This window comes from Sceloporus undulatus, chromosome 6 (genome assembly GCF_019175285.1).
Source record: "Sceloporus undulatus isolate JIND9_A2432 ecotype Alabama chromosome 6, SceUnd_v1.1, whole genome shotgun sequence".
NCBI lineage: Eukaryota > Metazoa > Chordata > Lepidosauria > Squamata > Phrynosomatidae > Sceloporus > Sceloporus undulatus.
The window spans coordinates 110,199,976-110,217,419 of NC_056527.1; the positions used below are offsets into that span (position 1 = coordinate 110,199,976).

At 43.7% G+C, this 17,444-nt stretch overlaps 2 protein-coding genes across 2 annotated transcripts in view; one reads left to right on the forward strand and one right to left on the reverse strand.

Annotated features, from left to right (window-relative positions):
• The window catches only part of PRSS8 (serine protease 8), a 687,619-nt gene that overhangs the window by 661,054 nt on the left and 9,121 nt on the right, over nucleotides 1-17,444 (reverse strand). The window lies entirely within an intron of this gene.
• On the forward strand, nucleotides 11,825-17,366 carry VKORC1 (vitamin K epoxide reductase complex subunit 1). The gene is given in 4 exon segments (XM_042472913.1): nucleotides 11,825-11,935; nucleotides 11,937-11,985; nucleotides 13,613-13,735; nucleotides 16,389-17,366. Coding segments are annotated over 4 exon segments (513 nt in total). The 3' UTR covers nucleotides 16,619-17,366.

Here is a 17,444-nt window from a genome sequence, read left to right on the forward strand (position 1 = left end):
AGTTTATTAATGATAGTAATTTACTTACTAAAAGCCCCCTTCTGATTATGGTCCTGCATTCATACGGATTCCCAGAGCAAAACACCCCACAACCAGAGCTTGGAACTGTAATTTTTTAAATTACAACTCCCAACGAATCCCCTACCCAGCCTACCCCTTTTAAAGCTTTGCTAAACATGTCCAAACTTCAACATGCTCAAATAGCTCTGTACTTTATTCATCCTACCCCACCAGTCTTGGTCTCGCGACCACTCCACATTCCATTTAGAACAGATGCTAGACTACAGAGAAAACAAGCTGACTAACACAAGAGTTGTAAGTAGCCCTACACAATAAAAAACGCCAATAGCAACGTAAACATTTCTATACTGCTTACTAAGTGTACAGGAGAAGGAAGCAGCAGGAAGCAATTCCTAAACGAAGACGCATGTGCTATGATTATCACTGCTTAATTTTTCCCCTTTGACACAGGAACTAAAACCATTCACTATACAACAGATATGCCAGTGTCCCTTCATCGTAAGGGACCTGTTCCTTATTTGAACCAGTGGGAAATCTTTCTTTCTTAACTTGAACAAAGATGCCAACAACAGCCCTACCCTTACCAGTGCCCCTGAGTATGACTAACACAAACCACACACCCTCAACATGTTATCAAACAACATCATGTAACCAAAACACAATGGTGGAACAAAAGATTGTCCTTAGCATGCACTTTGGAGCAAGCTTCAACTTGGTTTCTAGAAGCTGAACATGTTTTTGTTATTTATACCAAGCTTAAACTTGAACCAGGGTTCACTTTCCCCACATGTGCCACACTTTAGTTGACGAAACCCTATTGAACTACTCATTCTTTTTCAGGGTACGGAATCTACCCTTATTCTTTCCATATTATTTCTGCGCCCTGGACCAAAGTTGCGTTAAAAACTACTAGACCCAGGACAAGTTATGTTAAAAAATATCAATACCCAGGAGTGTATCTACCTTTGTCAATTAGAGGTAATACTTACACTTCTGGTGTGCTGATGAAATACTGTGATTATTTTATCACTAAAATTGCATCATGCCCCCCATCATGAACTCATGACTCAGCAGTCTTTCATTCTATTTTTACGCATCCAACGTGAGTTGCTCAAGGCTTTACTTTCCCTCTTTCTTTTACACGTCTTACTTTTACGTCCCCCCTCCCTTAGTCATAGCCCATGACCTGGCCTGAGATCAACCGGATATGAAGTTTCCCATTGTTGCAATTATTCACAGAAAATCGATTCATGGTACGAACGCACAAAAGGGAATGGATTCCGTCATAGGATCAGCTATCTGCAGCTGAAAATATTTTAAAAAAAACATATAAATTCCAAAATACACACACTTGATCTTGTCATTTTACTACCAAGGACACTATTTTACTATGCCCACTGTACTTAATGGGACTTGAGCATTCACAGATTTTGTATCCCAGGGGGAGGGGGCTTGAACCTGCAACCCCAAGCAGATACGGCACACCACTGTACCTGTAATGCATATTCAAGCTCTTAGAAATCCGGATGCCAAACATTGGACAAGAATCAACCTACCTTTCTTTCTGGAAGCAGACGCTGGCCTAGCCAACTAGCTTTTAACGGACAGGTTTTTCTCGTTAGCTTGCCTCCTTCAGGAGCCTCCAGACCAAAATTGTAACCCTCCTCCTGCTGAGGCTGCGCAGTGACGACAGAAGAGCCAAAACATCCAGACTGGTGTCCTTTCCACTGAAATGAAGCAAGAGCTCAGAAGGATGCCAGTACAGTATTACGTTTATCAATACTAAAAATCTAATTCATAGACTCTAATTATTGCTCAAACAAAGAAATACGAAACGAAAGAAGGTTCAGCCTACTGACTGACACTGTGCCATCAGATTTTGTTGGGCCTAAACAGTCTCCACAACCCCCCAGGCACCCATGGCCTATGCGTGGGAGTGGTGGGAGCTGCACTCGACGCACATTTGACGGACCATGCGCACCTTGGGCGCCTGCCCTGCCTACGGACATGGGCAGTTCTGGCAAAACAACCCCAGCAGATACCAACGGACCCCCAAACTGTAAAACATTTTCAAAGATCTTAGAAATGGTTGCAAAAATTGGGCAGAGTTGCACATACTTCTTCTGGAAGCGACGCTGGATAGGATAGCTTTTAACAAAAGTTTTTTCATGTTAGCTGCTCCTCCACAGGACTGCTCAGACCAAAATTTAACCTCCTCCTGCTTGAGGCTGCGAGTGAGAAGAACGAGCCAGACAATCCGACCTTCGGGGCTTCCTTTCCACGAATGGAAACAAGAAACTCAGAAAGTAAACATGCTCAGTACCGTATCTAGTTATAATACTCATGAATGCTAACTTATGCTAACGCCTGCAGACAGAAGGTAATCCCTACTGCTGAACTGTGGTTCTTAGCATGTCTTGGGCACTTAAAGTCCCACATCAAACCCCAGGCAGCATGGCCTATGGCGGGAGTGGTGCGGAGCTGCACTCGACTGACATTGAAAGGACCACTTGCCTACTTGGGCCCTGCCCCTGCCCTAGGACCATTTTATGGGGGTGGGAGGTGGGCAAAGCGTTTCAGAACAAAAACTGACCTACATCTCCTAGTCGAATGCAAGTTGTCACTAACCACCAATAAGGACATTCGGCAACATGGTTCCTGCTACTGGCCAAATTTAACCCCTTGTCTTGAACTCCATGTCTTGCAATAATATGGCTGATACTAACATTCATTCTCTTTTTTACACCACCCAAATAACTTAGAAAAGTAACCCACCAACTAAGAACCCTGACGTAGAAAATTATGGAGGTGGATCATCCTGATGGTCAAAGGATGACTCCAGCCTCTGAAGAAACCTTACTGCGAACTAACAATCGATAGACGATCAAGGTACAATTATACAACGAGTCCTTCTAAAGAATACACTAAAACGCCCATTTAACCAGTATCCCAGTCTACGTCCCAATTTAAAAGTTTGATACCCCTAACAAAAATTGAACACAGGAAAAATTTAAATCAGAACACACTCACGAAGCACAGGCTATCTTAGGATAGCAAGGATTTTATCGCAATGCTCCACTGGAATGTGTATAGCTCATTATGGGAAAGAACGAAACACCAAAGTTGCCAGGTAGACGCATAATCTGCATAGCTACCTCGTATGCCAGACTAAAAATATCCCTAGCTAACAATGACCTTAACAGCAAGAACAAGCATCTTTTCTGACTTGCGAAAGCTTTGTGTTCAGTGACAGCATTTTACGGACAAGAATTCTACTTCCTGAATTACGTCACTCAGGATGCCACATTTCTCATTATTTAGGCACATGAAGCTCTGTGAACACCTGAGACAAACGGTGACAAAACAACACTATTGGCTGGAACTCACCATTCCCCCCGCTTCCTGTCAACAGACTGTTATCTTTGGCTCCACGCCTACAACGCACCCCAACATACGACGCAGTGTTTGAACCCATTTTTACCCATGAGACGCTACATTGTGCCAATCTTTGGGCTACCTCATGATGAAAAAAAAAATAGTTCATTCAAATAACACCATTTTCTCTCAGTGCGTCCTCTTGACTTTCACATTGCACTTGGGACTCTGCCCTTGCCATTTGGTTCACTTCACTATAATCTGTAACAGTATTTGAAAAAGTTTCACCTCCACCCCTCACTCCAGACATTCTTGCTCTCTAAATTCCTCTCCTTCCCAACAAGCTCTCATGGGCATACTTTCCATGGTGACATAAACTGTTCTTTCCTTTTCCTCCCAATCCAAGGGACCAGTCAAGAGTTTCTGAGGAACGGCAAGTTGGGCTCAGCAAACCACAACAGAAAGAAGAAAGCTCACCCAACTGGGCAGACAACTCCAGAAACTTGACTCAAAAAAGTCTCAAAACCATGTTCCTGAGAAGCTGGAAGATCTACCATGGCATTTCTTGAGGAAACCTCAGGCCCTCACATGGAAACACGCTAGAACACCAAGCCTGTGATCAAAGAAGATGCAGACGCTTTAGCTCAAGGTGACAATAAGGAGGATGAGCTATTAACCTCTAACGTGAAATGAACACAGGGGTTTCTGTGAACCCTCTTGATGTTCTTGTGCCCATATTACTAAGTTCTGATAGTTTCCTTCAGCAGAGATTTTGCCTTAAAACGTACCATGTGCCAGTTTGCCCCTTCCTTGATACCTACCCTCCCCTGAAAACTCCCAAATGTACTTCAGCTCGGGACCAGAGGGAACATTTGTGAAAAACTGGCGGCCAACTTCTTCAGCTGAGACGTAGAAAGTTTCACGAGAGAGAGAACGTGGTGACTATTTCCATGCCAACCATTTCCTTCGTGCGGATGGGAACTTGCACTCTCTCCAAATCCAAACATTCTTAAGAAGTCCTCCAGCTCCCCTCAAACACACCATGATTTCTTTGTACACCGTGATGTTGACTTGGGAAATGTGCTCGAGAAGAATTAGTAATGGGACTAGTGGAACCAGTGCCTGGTATTTCCCTGAGTAGGGAGGCGAACAACTCGATCCTTTTCCCAGACCGTAGTCAAACACAAACACGCGTGGAGACCATCGATCACATTGGACTGCACGTTCAGTCTTTTAACCTGAGCTACAAGCATGCTGTTCATTTTTGTTGAGCAACATTCCGAATCAGAATATAATATGCTGTCAACTCTCCAGACAAAAAACTGGCATCTAAACTGCTACTGTCTTGAACCACGGAAGGAGGAAACATCAACAAGGAACGCACTGGGTTTCTTAAACAAACTAGCGCACAGTACTGAACTTGACACAGACTCACAGTTGCTGCATGAAAGAAAAAAAAACCAACAAATATCACAGAATTTGTGAAAAGCTCCGTTCCAGCACATGACGCCAATTATAGGTGCTCTCATCAGAAAATGGTGAATCATAACGAAGAAATGGCCACGTGTAAGTCGAGAGCTGGGACTTGACTAGAAGGAGCACAGGACTGTCCAGAAGGGACTCTGCACTGCCAAGGAATCGTTGACGAACAAGAAGAGTGCAAACTACCAAGAAGGAACTGCTGAAACCCAAATACAAGACAAGAAATGGGCCCAAGTGGAGAAAAGCGGCAGAATGAAAGGACAAGCTGACATACCAACAGAACGATTACAAATCTCAGCTACGAGAGAAGCGGATAAAATTCGCATACCACGCAGAATCAATGTGACCTTACAATGGCTACTAACAAAAATTTACAATGAATCCAGCATCTTTGCCCAGTGGAGAAAACATTTCTCTGAAATGATGAAGTTAACGAATTAGCTCATTTGCCAACGGGCACAACCTTTTAAGACTCGGGAAGAAACTACTAAAGAGACAATGCCGCATGACAAAGAGATTACCACACATGCAATTAAAACAGACTGATGAACTTAATTTCACCTCAGTTCTTAGGGGTAAAGAAAACACTTCATGCGTGAGTTGAAGAGCACAGTTTACTGAAGCAGATACATGCATGCGTGAACAAGGTAAAACTGTCACCAGAGCCAAAGGCAATTGTCCAGCTACCAAGGCTACTGCTGACTGACTGCTCGAACGATTCCCCAATAGAGCTGATTGATGAGATGCCTCAACATCCACCTTCGCAAAACCTGGGTCATGATGTTAATGAATGCAGCTCACATATTAAGCTAGGCAGGCAACAATCTAGGACTGCACAGTTCTGACGTCTGGCGTACAAACACTGCAAATCCACTCTTCTCAATACTATGTTGACGCCCTCACGTTTGCTGTCAGCAGTGGTCGATTACTACGGGGACATTCATGACGCACCTTAGATCACAAAGAGCAATTACAGCCAAGAAATGAGCTGTGATTTGATCATTGGAAGACACAGAAAGGTTATGACAAGCCCTGAGCTGGCCACACTACGAGGACCAGCTATGAGCACATGACAATGAGTTGGCAACCCTAGTGATTGGACTCACGTGATATAACCATAGTTCACTGGCCACTGGCAAAATGCCCACTGAAACTGAAGGACCATCTCTGCAAATGGTCCAGCATTTTTGCGGGACGGATGGAGGACATTGGGCACAAACCCAAATGCAGTTTGTGCATCAGAATGTCAGTGCATGTTCTGCCCATGATCAGAACACATGACGGGCATAGAAAACACCCCTGAACAGCTCCAATATGACAATGACCAAAGCTGCAGCCAGAAATGAGAAGAAACCATGCCAGAGAAGTGTCCTCTCAGATATTATGGACTATGATCCAGAAAAAGACAAAAACTGGTCACATTCCTGCTGTGCATGAGTCCCACCCCATGGCTCCAGTGACAACCTGGGAACAGCGCAGAGTGATCACGAATTGAAAAGGTACTATTTGACTTCATGACGGATCAGTTCACAAAATAGGTTTTCTAAAGATACCAACCCATTTTGTGAATGGTAAAAAGTAAAACCTTGTGGAACGCTGTACACACATTCAAAACATAAACATTTATCCTCAGCTTCCGTAACAGCTTGTGGCTGATGCCACTAACACGCTCATGTGAACAGTATTACAAATGGGCAATGGAATTTCCAAGAACAGAGCATCATATCCCTCTGGGCTGTCCCCAAAGCTGATACTTCAATTCAGACACCAATTCCTAGAAAGAACTACGAAGCTGATTGTACTTGATAAATTAAAGCTTGAGGCTTCTCACAGACTACGAGCTGGAGAGCACAAAACTTTTAACCAGGCATACAGACGTATTTGAGAGTGGTGAGACGAAAGTTCGCACCCCTGATAGAAAAAATAAAGAAATATTCATCAGAAGCGCACAAGTACTACGCAACCATATGGAGAAAACTATCAGTTACACAGTGCAGAGCGACACCTTCTGATACGTAAAGGGACCAAGTCAAGATAGAACATCTGCCAGGCTAACGTCCCACTTAAGCATCCATAGAGAGAAAGGTACAAGAACGCTCTTGACACATGTAACAGAACAGACATGCAATCTGAATTCTGACGCGAAACTAAAATGGGCAGTTTGAGCAAAACACCCTGGAAAGGAACCTTACAAGAGTTGCCAGCTACTACTTAACTCACCGAAAAAATATCGCAAGACGTGTTCTATCAGCTCAGAAAAGATTTAGACGTCCGGGTAGCAGCTGGCAAATCAGACTTTTCACAGGAGTACATTAACACAGTTACAGCCAATAGTGGGACAACCATTCATCAGAAAAGCGAATCACCATAGGAAATGTCAATCGTTAGAAGACTGAAAGGTATAATTATTCAACGGATATCTACAGGTGAACTTGAATTGCTCACCATGTCTCTAACTGAAATGGTCAGAAAATTATGTTCCAAAGAAAGTCAGCCTGAAAGGAGACTATGATGAAAACATATGTCGTGAATTATGAGGATAATAACTTAACAAGAACTCAAGAGAAAGATTTTCAAGAGACTTCATATTACCCTTTACTGTGAGTCGATCGTGAAAATCACATTCTAAAAGAGCACGCTGATTGTTTCAGACAGCACCGAGCCTTCTACAGGGCACAACACAATCTTCCATCCAAACGGCGAAAAAACACCTCAAAACACAACTATTCTTCCATCTTCCAAGACCTCTTTACTATGAGAACAATGCGTGCCAACACAGAGAAGCCAGGGATTTTTGTGACGCGTGTCTAAAGCCAGCTCTAGTAGAGTACCTCAACAAGCAGGCTTGGGCATCAACCATAGTTGATGATTTCTCTCAGTAGGGGCAAATCCATTCACTATGGAGTCGGAGCCTCTTCCAGTTCACGGCATGCAGAAAAGAAGTTGCAAGAAGCATGAAAACTTGGTGACTATGTAGAAGTACATACAACCAATCATGAACAGTTGTCAAAAATTGAAGAGGCCAAACCTATTGGACCACTTGGGCAAACGGCAAGATCTCAGCAGTCTTGGAAAGAAGAGACCCTTCATCTGCTGGACTAAAGAAAAATCAAGGAAGCTGTGGAGCAGTGGCAACAGCAACAGGCAAACTGTGACATTTGCTGAATCCTGAAGTTTCTGCCCTGACGATGATGAAGAGCGGCTCATTTCTAAGGATTCTCTGATGTTATCCTGTTCCACAATCCAATGCCAAAGTTGCGACCTTTCTCAGCTCGAGTCCGGATATTCCTCTGAAGTGCATGCGAAACAACTTATTCTCAGCGCACATTGAGATGCAATGTCTACGACTACTTCCACAAATATTTCATTCAAAGCCCCAGATGAACTCTTCAAGCGTGTCTTGGCTGGGGAAAAGCAGTGTCCACTTCTGCAAGCCCCCTTGAACGCGGACGGTGGAACGTCACCAGAAAACCATTTTGCCTCAGTCCATCGACCCAACGGTTGGGGAGGTACGCATGTGCGCTACCAAAGGGAAGCAGGGTACTCTCCTATGTTCCCCAGATGCAACCCCTCTAATGCAATTTCAGAAAACTGGGACACCAAATCAGCAGGGCATCCCTATAAAGCAATATCGCTACGTACTATCCTGACTGCGCACAGCCTGATTTAGCATCACCAGCACTCGACTACCTGGAAGTTTGTATTCAAACAAACCCAACAGCCAGTTTCTAACGAGTATAAAAGCTCTCCCTGCTGATCTCCCTGAGATTGGCAAGAGAATCACCCAAGCAGCAAGCATGGAAGCATCCAAGAAGCCTTTAACATGAATCGAACTAAATGACAGCTACTGCTATGTCAACTTTAAACCCAACGTATCTGATCAGGCTGATGGCAACTCACTCACCTACATCCACATTCCTCAATCACTAACCATGGTATGATATAAAGTGTTGATTTTGTAAGGTAGGCTCTACGTGGGCTTATCCTATAACCGATTTGGTCCATGCGTCTGCAGCGAAACATAGCCAATCTATTCAAGGATCCCTTCTCTAACCCACTATCATTTCATCTCGTGCTCTATCACGACTATTTGCTGCACATGACTTTGAGAAGCCCTCTACGACTTAGATATGTCATGCAATATTAGCCAGTATTTTTTCTGTACATACCACACAATACATAGTTATTAAGAATGACTGTTAAATACAGCTGTGTCTTGGGGATGGAACATCTGGGTGCTAACATTCCAAATACTTTGGGGGGAGGAGGAGATTGTCTTGCTACAAATCCATGTAACCACCCTTCATTATTACTTTTCTCCTTTGTTGTATTCTTTCCCTGTGTCGCATATCATTCAATAAAGACTTCAATGCACACGACGCCCTGCTGCCCACGCTAGACACATATGAGCCTATTTAGTAACTTTTCCTCCATTTCCTACTTTACCCCTGGGACTCATAAATTGCCTATAAAAAGTAACACCTCACAACTACAACAAAAAAAGAACTCATCTCCCACCAAAAGGGCGAGAACAAGGACACAAAAACAACGCACCCATCCACATAAAAAGTGTAGAAACAACACAAAAGAACAAGCACCAAACAAACAATATCCACAACACATACAAACACATCCAAACGACCACCCAACACCACCAAACCTACAAACATACATACATCTTTAGTTTTTGTGGGTTTTCGGGCTATGTGGCCAGTTCCGAAAGGTTTCTTCCACATAGGCCACTAGCCGAAAAACCCACAAAAACATGGATGCTGGCTGAAGCGTCGACGCATACATACATCTGTGTAAGCACTTCTTCATTTTCGTATGCTTACAAAAATACTAGCTATTGGTGGGTGCAGTGACTTCTCCACGCTTCCCTTCAACGTTATCATTCTTCAACCTTCATCCTCTAGTTTCCATTTCCTCTCATTATCTAGGACTTCTTGATCTTCTCTTTCCTCTTTCCTAGTAATTACTTTCCTCTTCTCCCCATCTTTCTCTTATTACACGTTTCTACACTTATCTTAACCTTCTTACACCATCCTCCTCAATTGCCATCCTTATAGATATAGTCAGTACTACATGACTGGCGCATACAGCCTGCCTGATGCTAGTTGTTCAGAGACCGATGAGAGTTCTTATTCCTGTTTTCTACCTCTATCCCTGCTTTGTAATGCACTCATATGTCAAGAGAGCAGCACCACCCTATCTGCCCCCAGGGGCATCAATTTTACTGTGCCTGTTCCACCCATATCTTGAATAAAAATGCTTATAGACAATGAGAAGTGCCTAAGCATAACACACTCGTGTACTGTATGAACACTTTACCAAAAGGCAAGAACCAAGGTACTCAACTGTTCTCTTAAAATGGCGCATAACATCTAAAGGAAGTACCTAACGTTGCTGTTTTTATTGCAGCTAGGACCACCCCCTCCTCGGCTGGATTTTATAGTGGCCCAGAGGAGATTTACTTCTCTTTTAAGCTCGTTTTTTCACCAAATTCCTGTAAAACATAAAAGGCCACCGTGTGTGTGGGCAAACAGGCTGCTTGTAAAATCCTCTGCACCGCTGGATGTGGCAGTCACTTAAGCAACATGGCATCTGTCCATTGTCTCGAGGTTAGAGAATGTAAGACAGCAGAGAATGTATTTGTTATGTTACTCTGACGTCCTTTATGTGAATGTTAGTGAGTCAAACAGTGGGACAATGGCATCCAAATAAGCTTACAGGAGGGTAAACTGGGCCTTTTTGTTGTGTTAAATGCCCTTGAGTCAATCTCAAACCATAGCGACCCTATGGATGAGACATCTTCAAGACCCCCGTCTCCATTCTCTGCTTAATTCCTACAACCCCATATATTTATAACCCATTTGGCACGGTTTAACTTTCTGGCTTTTTGCTATGAATTCTGGGAGTTGGAGTTTGTTGTGTGGGCTTTGCGCCACTCTGGGCCCACAACAAACTCCAACTCCCAGATCCATAGACAAGGCCAGAAAAGAGTTAAAGCAGTACCCGAACTGGGTTATTTCTTCAGTGTGGACCTTCAGAGGCTCTGGACTCTAGTTCCCATCAGCCTATCTGCCAGCTAACCAGTGATAAGGGTGATGGATGTTAAGTAGTTATAGTTCATCTTGGACAGAAGGCCCAAAATGTAGGACAGGCCTGGAAAAAAGGTAGGACATCCCTGGTCACTGCTGCTGCCTTGACTAACGTGAACTATCCTGGGTTTTTTCTAGACAAGATTTCTTCAGGGAGGACTTGCATGGCCTTACCTTGAGGCTGAGAGATGTGACTCGCCCAAGGCGCCATTGGGTTCATGGCCGAGTCAGGGAATCGGCCCCTGGTTTCCAGGTCATAATCTAAACTCAAACACACACTACTCACACTGGCGTTCATATTTTATTCTTATAGGACTAAACTCCAGCATGCCCTTCTCCTTACAGCCCCGCCCCTTCCCTGCTTCCTGCCTCCTGATTGGCGGGGTTTGTCTGATTGCAGCCCCGCGTTTTGCATCTGTCCTTTCTCCCGCTCACCAGCTTCTGGGCTTGATTGGACTATGAGTCGGTTGATACTATGCCTGCTCCTTCCTCCAGCCCTAGACTTCCTGCCCCTGTTGGCGGATCTACTGATTGACAGCTGCAAAAGCTGCAATAGTACCCTGTTCCTCACTCCCTCTGCGACTGCTCTGATTTGGAGGTGTTTCGAGTGACAGCCATAGGTGCGCAGTTTGCTACACCCCTGTCACTATACCCTTGTGATTGGAGGTGAGTCTGAGTGACAGACCGTCGGCGTGCAATATTGCCAATTCTTTACCCTTGCCTTGATGGTCGATGTGTCTGATTGACAGCCCGTGGCATGAAATGATGAAGGGCGGTCGGTCGTCGTGAGGTCTTGTGATTTAGTCAGGGACTCCAGGTGTGAAGAAGAAGAAGAGTCGACTAAGATGGCGGCGCCGGGCTGGTGTGAGCGTGCGGCGCGCGTGGCTCTGTGCCTGGCGGGGCTGGCGCTGTCGGCGTACGCCTTCACGTGGAGACCCAAGGAGGAGCGGGACGCCCGCCTACCGGGCCATGTGCGACCTCCAGCCCCCCGGCAGCTGCTCCCGCGTCTCACCTCCAGGTCATAGCAGCCTCGGAGGCTGAGAGAGCGTGACCCCCAAGGCCCCACTGGGTTGCCATGCCCTGGCCCTCCGGAGCCCTAGTCCAACCCTTTATACGTCGCTGTGGATCCCAGGATGTGAAGTTTCCAAGGTCTTTAGGGAGCCAGCCTGCATGGCGCTAGAGCCCTTGGGCTACGGTCCAAAACACACTGCAGAAATGACCCAGTGAGACCGCTTTAACCGCCCTGGCTCAGAGTAGGAATCCTGGGACTTATTGGGGGGGGCTGTCCAGGGAGCCCAATGGGCCTCACATCCCTCATCCAGCCTGAATACTGTGCCTCCGTTTGCTTCATTTCCCCCAAATGGCAACAATTAATGACATCCTGCCACCTCCTGGTGCCATTTGCAGAGGAAGATGTGATAAATGCATCTTCTTCATCTGAAACGCTTGGGACCAGAAGCCTTCGGGATTGATTGATTTATTTGGTTTTTGGAATACCTATGTTTGCATAGATATATATATATACACACACACAATATGTGATATCTTGGAGATGGTGCCCAAGTCTATACATGGAATTCCTTCAGGCTCCGTATACACTTGATATACGTCGCCTGATGCCTGGCTTTATAGAATATAGAATAATGATTTTTGTTCAGGAAGCCAATTTTGTACACATTGGGCCATCAGAAAGCAAAAGCGCCACTACCTCAGCCTCCCGTGACATTTTGTTTGTTTGCTTTGGGTTTTGTTTTGTGAGTATTTTGGAACCCTGGACCAGGGAGCCTCATCCTGTGGCACAGTGCTCCTCCACATCCGCCAGCGCTAGGAGAGAAGGACCCCCGGGAATGTGGGGAATGTGGGGAAGCCACAAATACAAAAGAACATTGTTCTTTTCAGTGCACTCTGTGGTCAACAACTGTAGATGCTGAAGGATCGACAAATGCTAGAGACATGCTTTCTCTAGGAGGTTCTAGGCTCTCCAGCACAGCGCTATGGGCAGCCTCTGCCAGAAGTGCGCTCAGGACTTAGAAATTCTTACAAAGAATGTATTAATCAAACCCAGCAAAAATCAAATCTGTGAAAGTCAAAACCGCAAATGTGGAGGGCCAGCTGTACATGGCTTTGGAGTGAGGACAAGGTGAGAGTACAGTCAACCCTCCATTTTTGTGGGGGATCCGTTCTGGGCCCCCCTGCGAAAATGGAGATTTGCCGATATTGAATGGGGCGCGCATGCCCACAAGTGCACACAGGGTGTACGCCACAGGGCCCCATTGACAATAATGGACATCGCTCCTTTGTGAAGATTCAAGACCGTGGACTTCTAGTCTGCAAGAAAGGAGGGACAACTATTTTTAATGCATTTTCACATATTTGGGGTTTTTTTCTGCATGATTTTGTGGTATCTTTTAAAATGAAGGGAGCTTTAGGGTCTGCATTAAGCCCATTGCAACAAACCCAGTGACCCCTGGAACATTTGGCCCTCCAGATGTTGTTAGACTGAAACTCCTATCGTTCTTCATTATTTGCTCTGCAGGCTGTTAATGGAGGGCCACATATCTCTCTACCTGTCATGAACAATCCAAAATATTATTCTCACTGCTCTTCATTTGTGAACATCTCTCCTGCTTCAATTTTTCCTTCCAGATGGGGTCGTGGTTTTGGCTTGGTAGCCGGCCTCTTGGGACCTGATAGTGTGTTCAACCAGCCAAACAGTATCTTTGGAATCGCTTTCTATCTTCTGCAAATTCTTCTGGGTGAGTGATACTTTGATTTGTTTATTTATACATTGCACTTTTATCCCAAAAAGGATTCCAGCTGGATGCTGTATACAAGGAATGAAACATTCTGGACCATAAAGAGAACCAAATATTTAACAAACAGGACAATAAAACCATGAGATGCTTCAACTAATGATTTTTTCTAAAAAGCAATTGGAAAAAGTTATTTTTTTGGAGGAATTCAAAGATATAGCTGTGTTTGTCTGTAGAATCAATATGTAGAGAGATCTTGGAGCACCTTTGAGACTAGCTGAAAGAAAGAAGTTGGCCATTTGAGCTTTTGTAAGCTGAAATCTACTTCTTCAGATGCATTTGGGCAGGTGAGAAAGTAGATTTAATTCCATGAAAGCTCATATGGCCAACTTCTTTCTTCCAGTTAGTCTCAAAGGTGCTACAAGAGCTCTCTACTTTCATTTTTGGAATATGACTCCTGCCTGTGCTGCCTGGTGGATTGTGGGAAGCATAGTCCAAAATGTAACATTTCCAAACTGTTTAAAAAAAACACCAAAATTTGCATTTTAAATTTAAAATGTCTGGTTGTATAAAAAGTTTTCTTCTTGAGTGGCAAACATCACCATCAGTACCAGGCCTACCTGCATCAGAAAGGCTTTTCGAAGTTGGAGGATCATTACAAGCAAAGACCTGTCTTTTGTAGATTAATAGTATTTTTCTGATATAAAAGGGATACAGAGAAGGGCAGCTTCTATGCAAAGGAAAAAGTGGTCCTTATATTTGAGACTTTTAATAGTAAACACCAGCACGTTGAATTGGACTGTGTAGCAAACAGGCAGTAGGCATATCAGTGTAAGAGAATGCATTTTGTGTACATATGTCTGTGTGTAAATATCTGCTGCTACAACTTTTCCTGGGTATATTACCTCCTACATTGCCTGCATCAATGCCAGTTCAATGTGTTTCTTAGCAGAGGAAAATGTAGCTGCCACTGAACTCTAGGGAGTGGTGTGACATGCAAAGGTGGCTGTGTCTGCAAGTTAGACACCACTTTAAATGTCATGCTCAATGCTATGGGACTCTGGGAATTGTAGTTTTTTGAGATGTTTATCCATCTCTGCCAGAGAACTCTTGTGCCACTAACAAACTACAAATTCCAGGATTCCATAGCATTGAGCCATGGCAGTTAAAGTGGTGTCAAACTGGATTATTTCTGCAGTATGAATGGAGCTGCTAAGTCTATCAAGTATTAGAGATCACCACTGATTCTATTATAGACAACTCAGCCATTAGCAACAGAAAAGACTCCTTGAGAAATTCAGAGTTCTCTGCCTAAGAAAGGAGCAGTTAGATTTGAACAAGATGGAGACAGCAGCTTCTCAGGAGAAGTTACTTTTCTGTTGCTATGGAGTTGAAATTGTATTGCTGTTTGTCCCTAGTCCTTACACGGCCAATAAAGGGACTATACTCTGCCTGCATTGAAATCCCTCAGTATCATCTTAACTGACAACATCTCAAACAGAATCTAGGCTTGTGCTTCTAACATCGTCACCATTTTTCTCTTGTATGATTTTTAACATTTTCCCCCAAAGAAGAACCCAGTGAATCATAGAATCATAGAATCGTAGAGTTGGAAGAGACCACTAGGGCCATCCAGTCCAACCCCCTGCAATGCAGGAAATCCAAATCAAAGCATCCCTGACAGATGGCCATCCAGCCTCTGTTTAAAGACCTCCAAGGAAGGAGACTCTATCACCCTCCGAGGGAGTGCATTCCACTGTCGAACAGCCCTAACTGTCAGGAAGTTCCTCCTAATGTTCAGGTGGAATCTCTTTTCCTGTAGCTTGCATCCATTGTTCCGGGTCCTGTTCTCTGGAGCAGCAGAAAACAAGCTTGCTCTCTCCTCAATATGACATCCTTTCAAATATTTAAACAGGGCTATCATATCACCTCTTAACCTTCTTTTCTCCAGGCTAAACATCCCCAGCTCCCTGAGGGCAAGGTTTCCAGACCCTTCACCATTTTAGTCATCCTCCTTTGGACACGCTCCAGTTTCTCAATGTCCTTTCTGAATTGTGGCGCCCAGAACTGGACACAATATTCTAGGTGGGGCCTGACCAAAGCAGAATACAGTGGCACTATTACTTCTCTTGATCTAGACACTATACATCTATTGATGCAGCCTAAACTTCAAAAGCTTTTATAATGCATTTTTTGCTTTGGAGTGGGTCCTGTAAAGATATTACTGTTTGTAGATTTTCAATTTTGTTGTATTTTGCTGCACAGCCAACATGGCTATCCTAAACACATATATTTTTTGAATGACCTCCAAAGTTTCCAAAAGTATAAAAAAGAAGTGAGCCTGAAAGAAACACAGATCTACTCCCTTCCAAACTGCTACCAGTGAAAACCAAGCATCCGTTTTTGATTTAAAGCAATAGTTAAGAAATAAAAACAGAACACGAATTTTGGGGAGAACAGAGCTGGAATACTTTTCTTGAGGAGAAAAATGGATGAGAATCCTGAACAGGAGGAGTCTATCAGGTGGAAAGCCAGAGGTGAGATGGGGCAAAGGAGAAATAGTAGGTTGATTCTGGTTTTTTGCTTTAATTTCTAGTTGCCATTCCTGTTTCTGCAGTTGAAAGCAAGTCATCTACATCCTTCTTTTCTTTAACAGGTTTCTCTACCAGTGGCCTGGCAGCTATTACTCTTTTGGGCTCATCCTTAGTCTCTGTTGCTGGCTCACTCTACCTGGCCTACATCCTCTTCTTCGTGCTCCATGACTTCTGTGTGGTTTGTGTCAGTACCTATATCCTTAATTTTACCTTGTTGTTTATCAACTACAAACGCCTCGGCTACCTCAACCAGGCCTGTCAACAACACACAATCAAGACCAAAAAGCAGTGACCATGACTTACACCTCAGCCTGGACAGTCCTGGAAGGATGAAACTTCACATGGATCTCACTGTTTCTATAAGCATTACCTTTTTGTATAACATAAGCTTGTTCATTCGGCTTGGAAAACTTTATTCTCTTCCCCCGGGTCAGTGAGCTCAGATAATCTAGCATTCCACTTATCTAGCACTTTGGATTCAAATCAAACTAGAACCTTCGACTCCATTATTGAACTAAAATGGATGCCAATTTTGGTTGAGCTGATGTCCAGAAATGTAAATCAAGACCTTCATTCCTTTTTAAACATAGAGAGAGCGCAATTATTTTTATAGCTCTTCATACAGTTCTTTGAAACAAAAACTTTTTTAAAAACAAATTAATTTTGCAAATATAGCTGTTCCTTGTAAGTATTTTTTTTTTTAACATTGATGGCATTAAATTGAGAACTGTTGGTCATTTGTAATTGTACTGACAATAGTGGGCAGAATCTGTATTTGACAGGAAATGGTTGCTTTTGGCACACAAAGAAAATATACTGAGGAAGAGGTGCCCTCTATTCTAAGTAAATGTGAGAACCACACTACAGTGTTTCCTGATTAATAATCATGCTGATCTTGTGGCCTGTTGAATGGCTTACTTTTCCCATTATTGATAATAGTTCCCTTGTGTATAATCTAGGACTGGGCCTACAGTTAGGCTTAGACAAGCTACTTGAGGCAGGACATTGTGGGGTAACATTAAAAATACAGCAAACTGTCAGTTATTTTTAGTATGATTAAAAGGGCACAACGCACATAAATGAAAACTAAGACTGCCTTCAAATTAGTTACCATTATG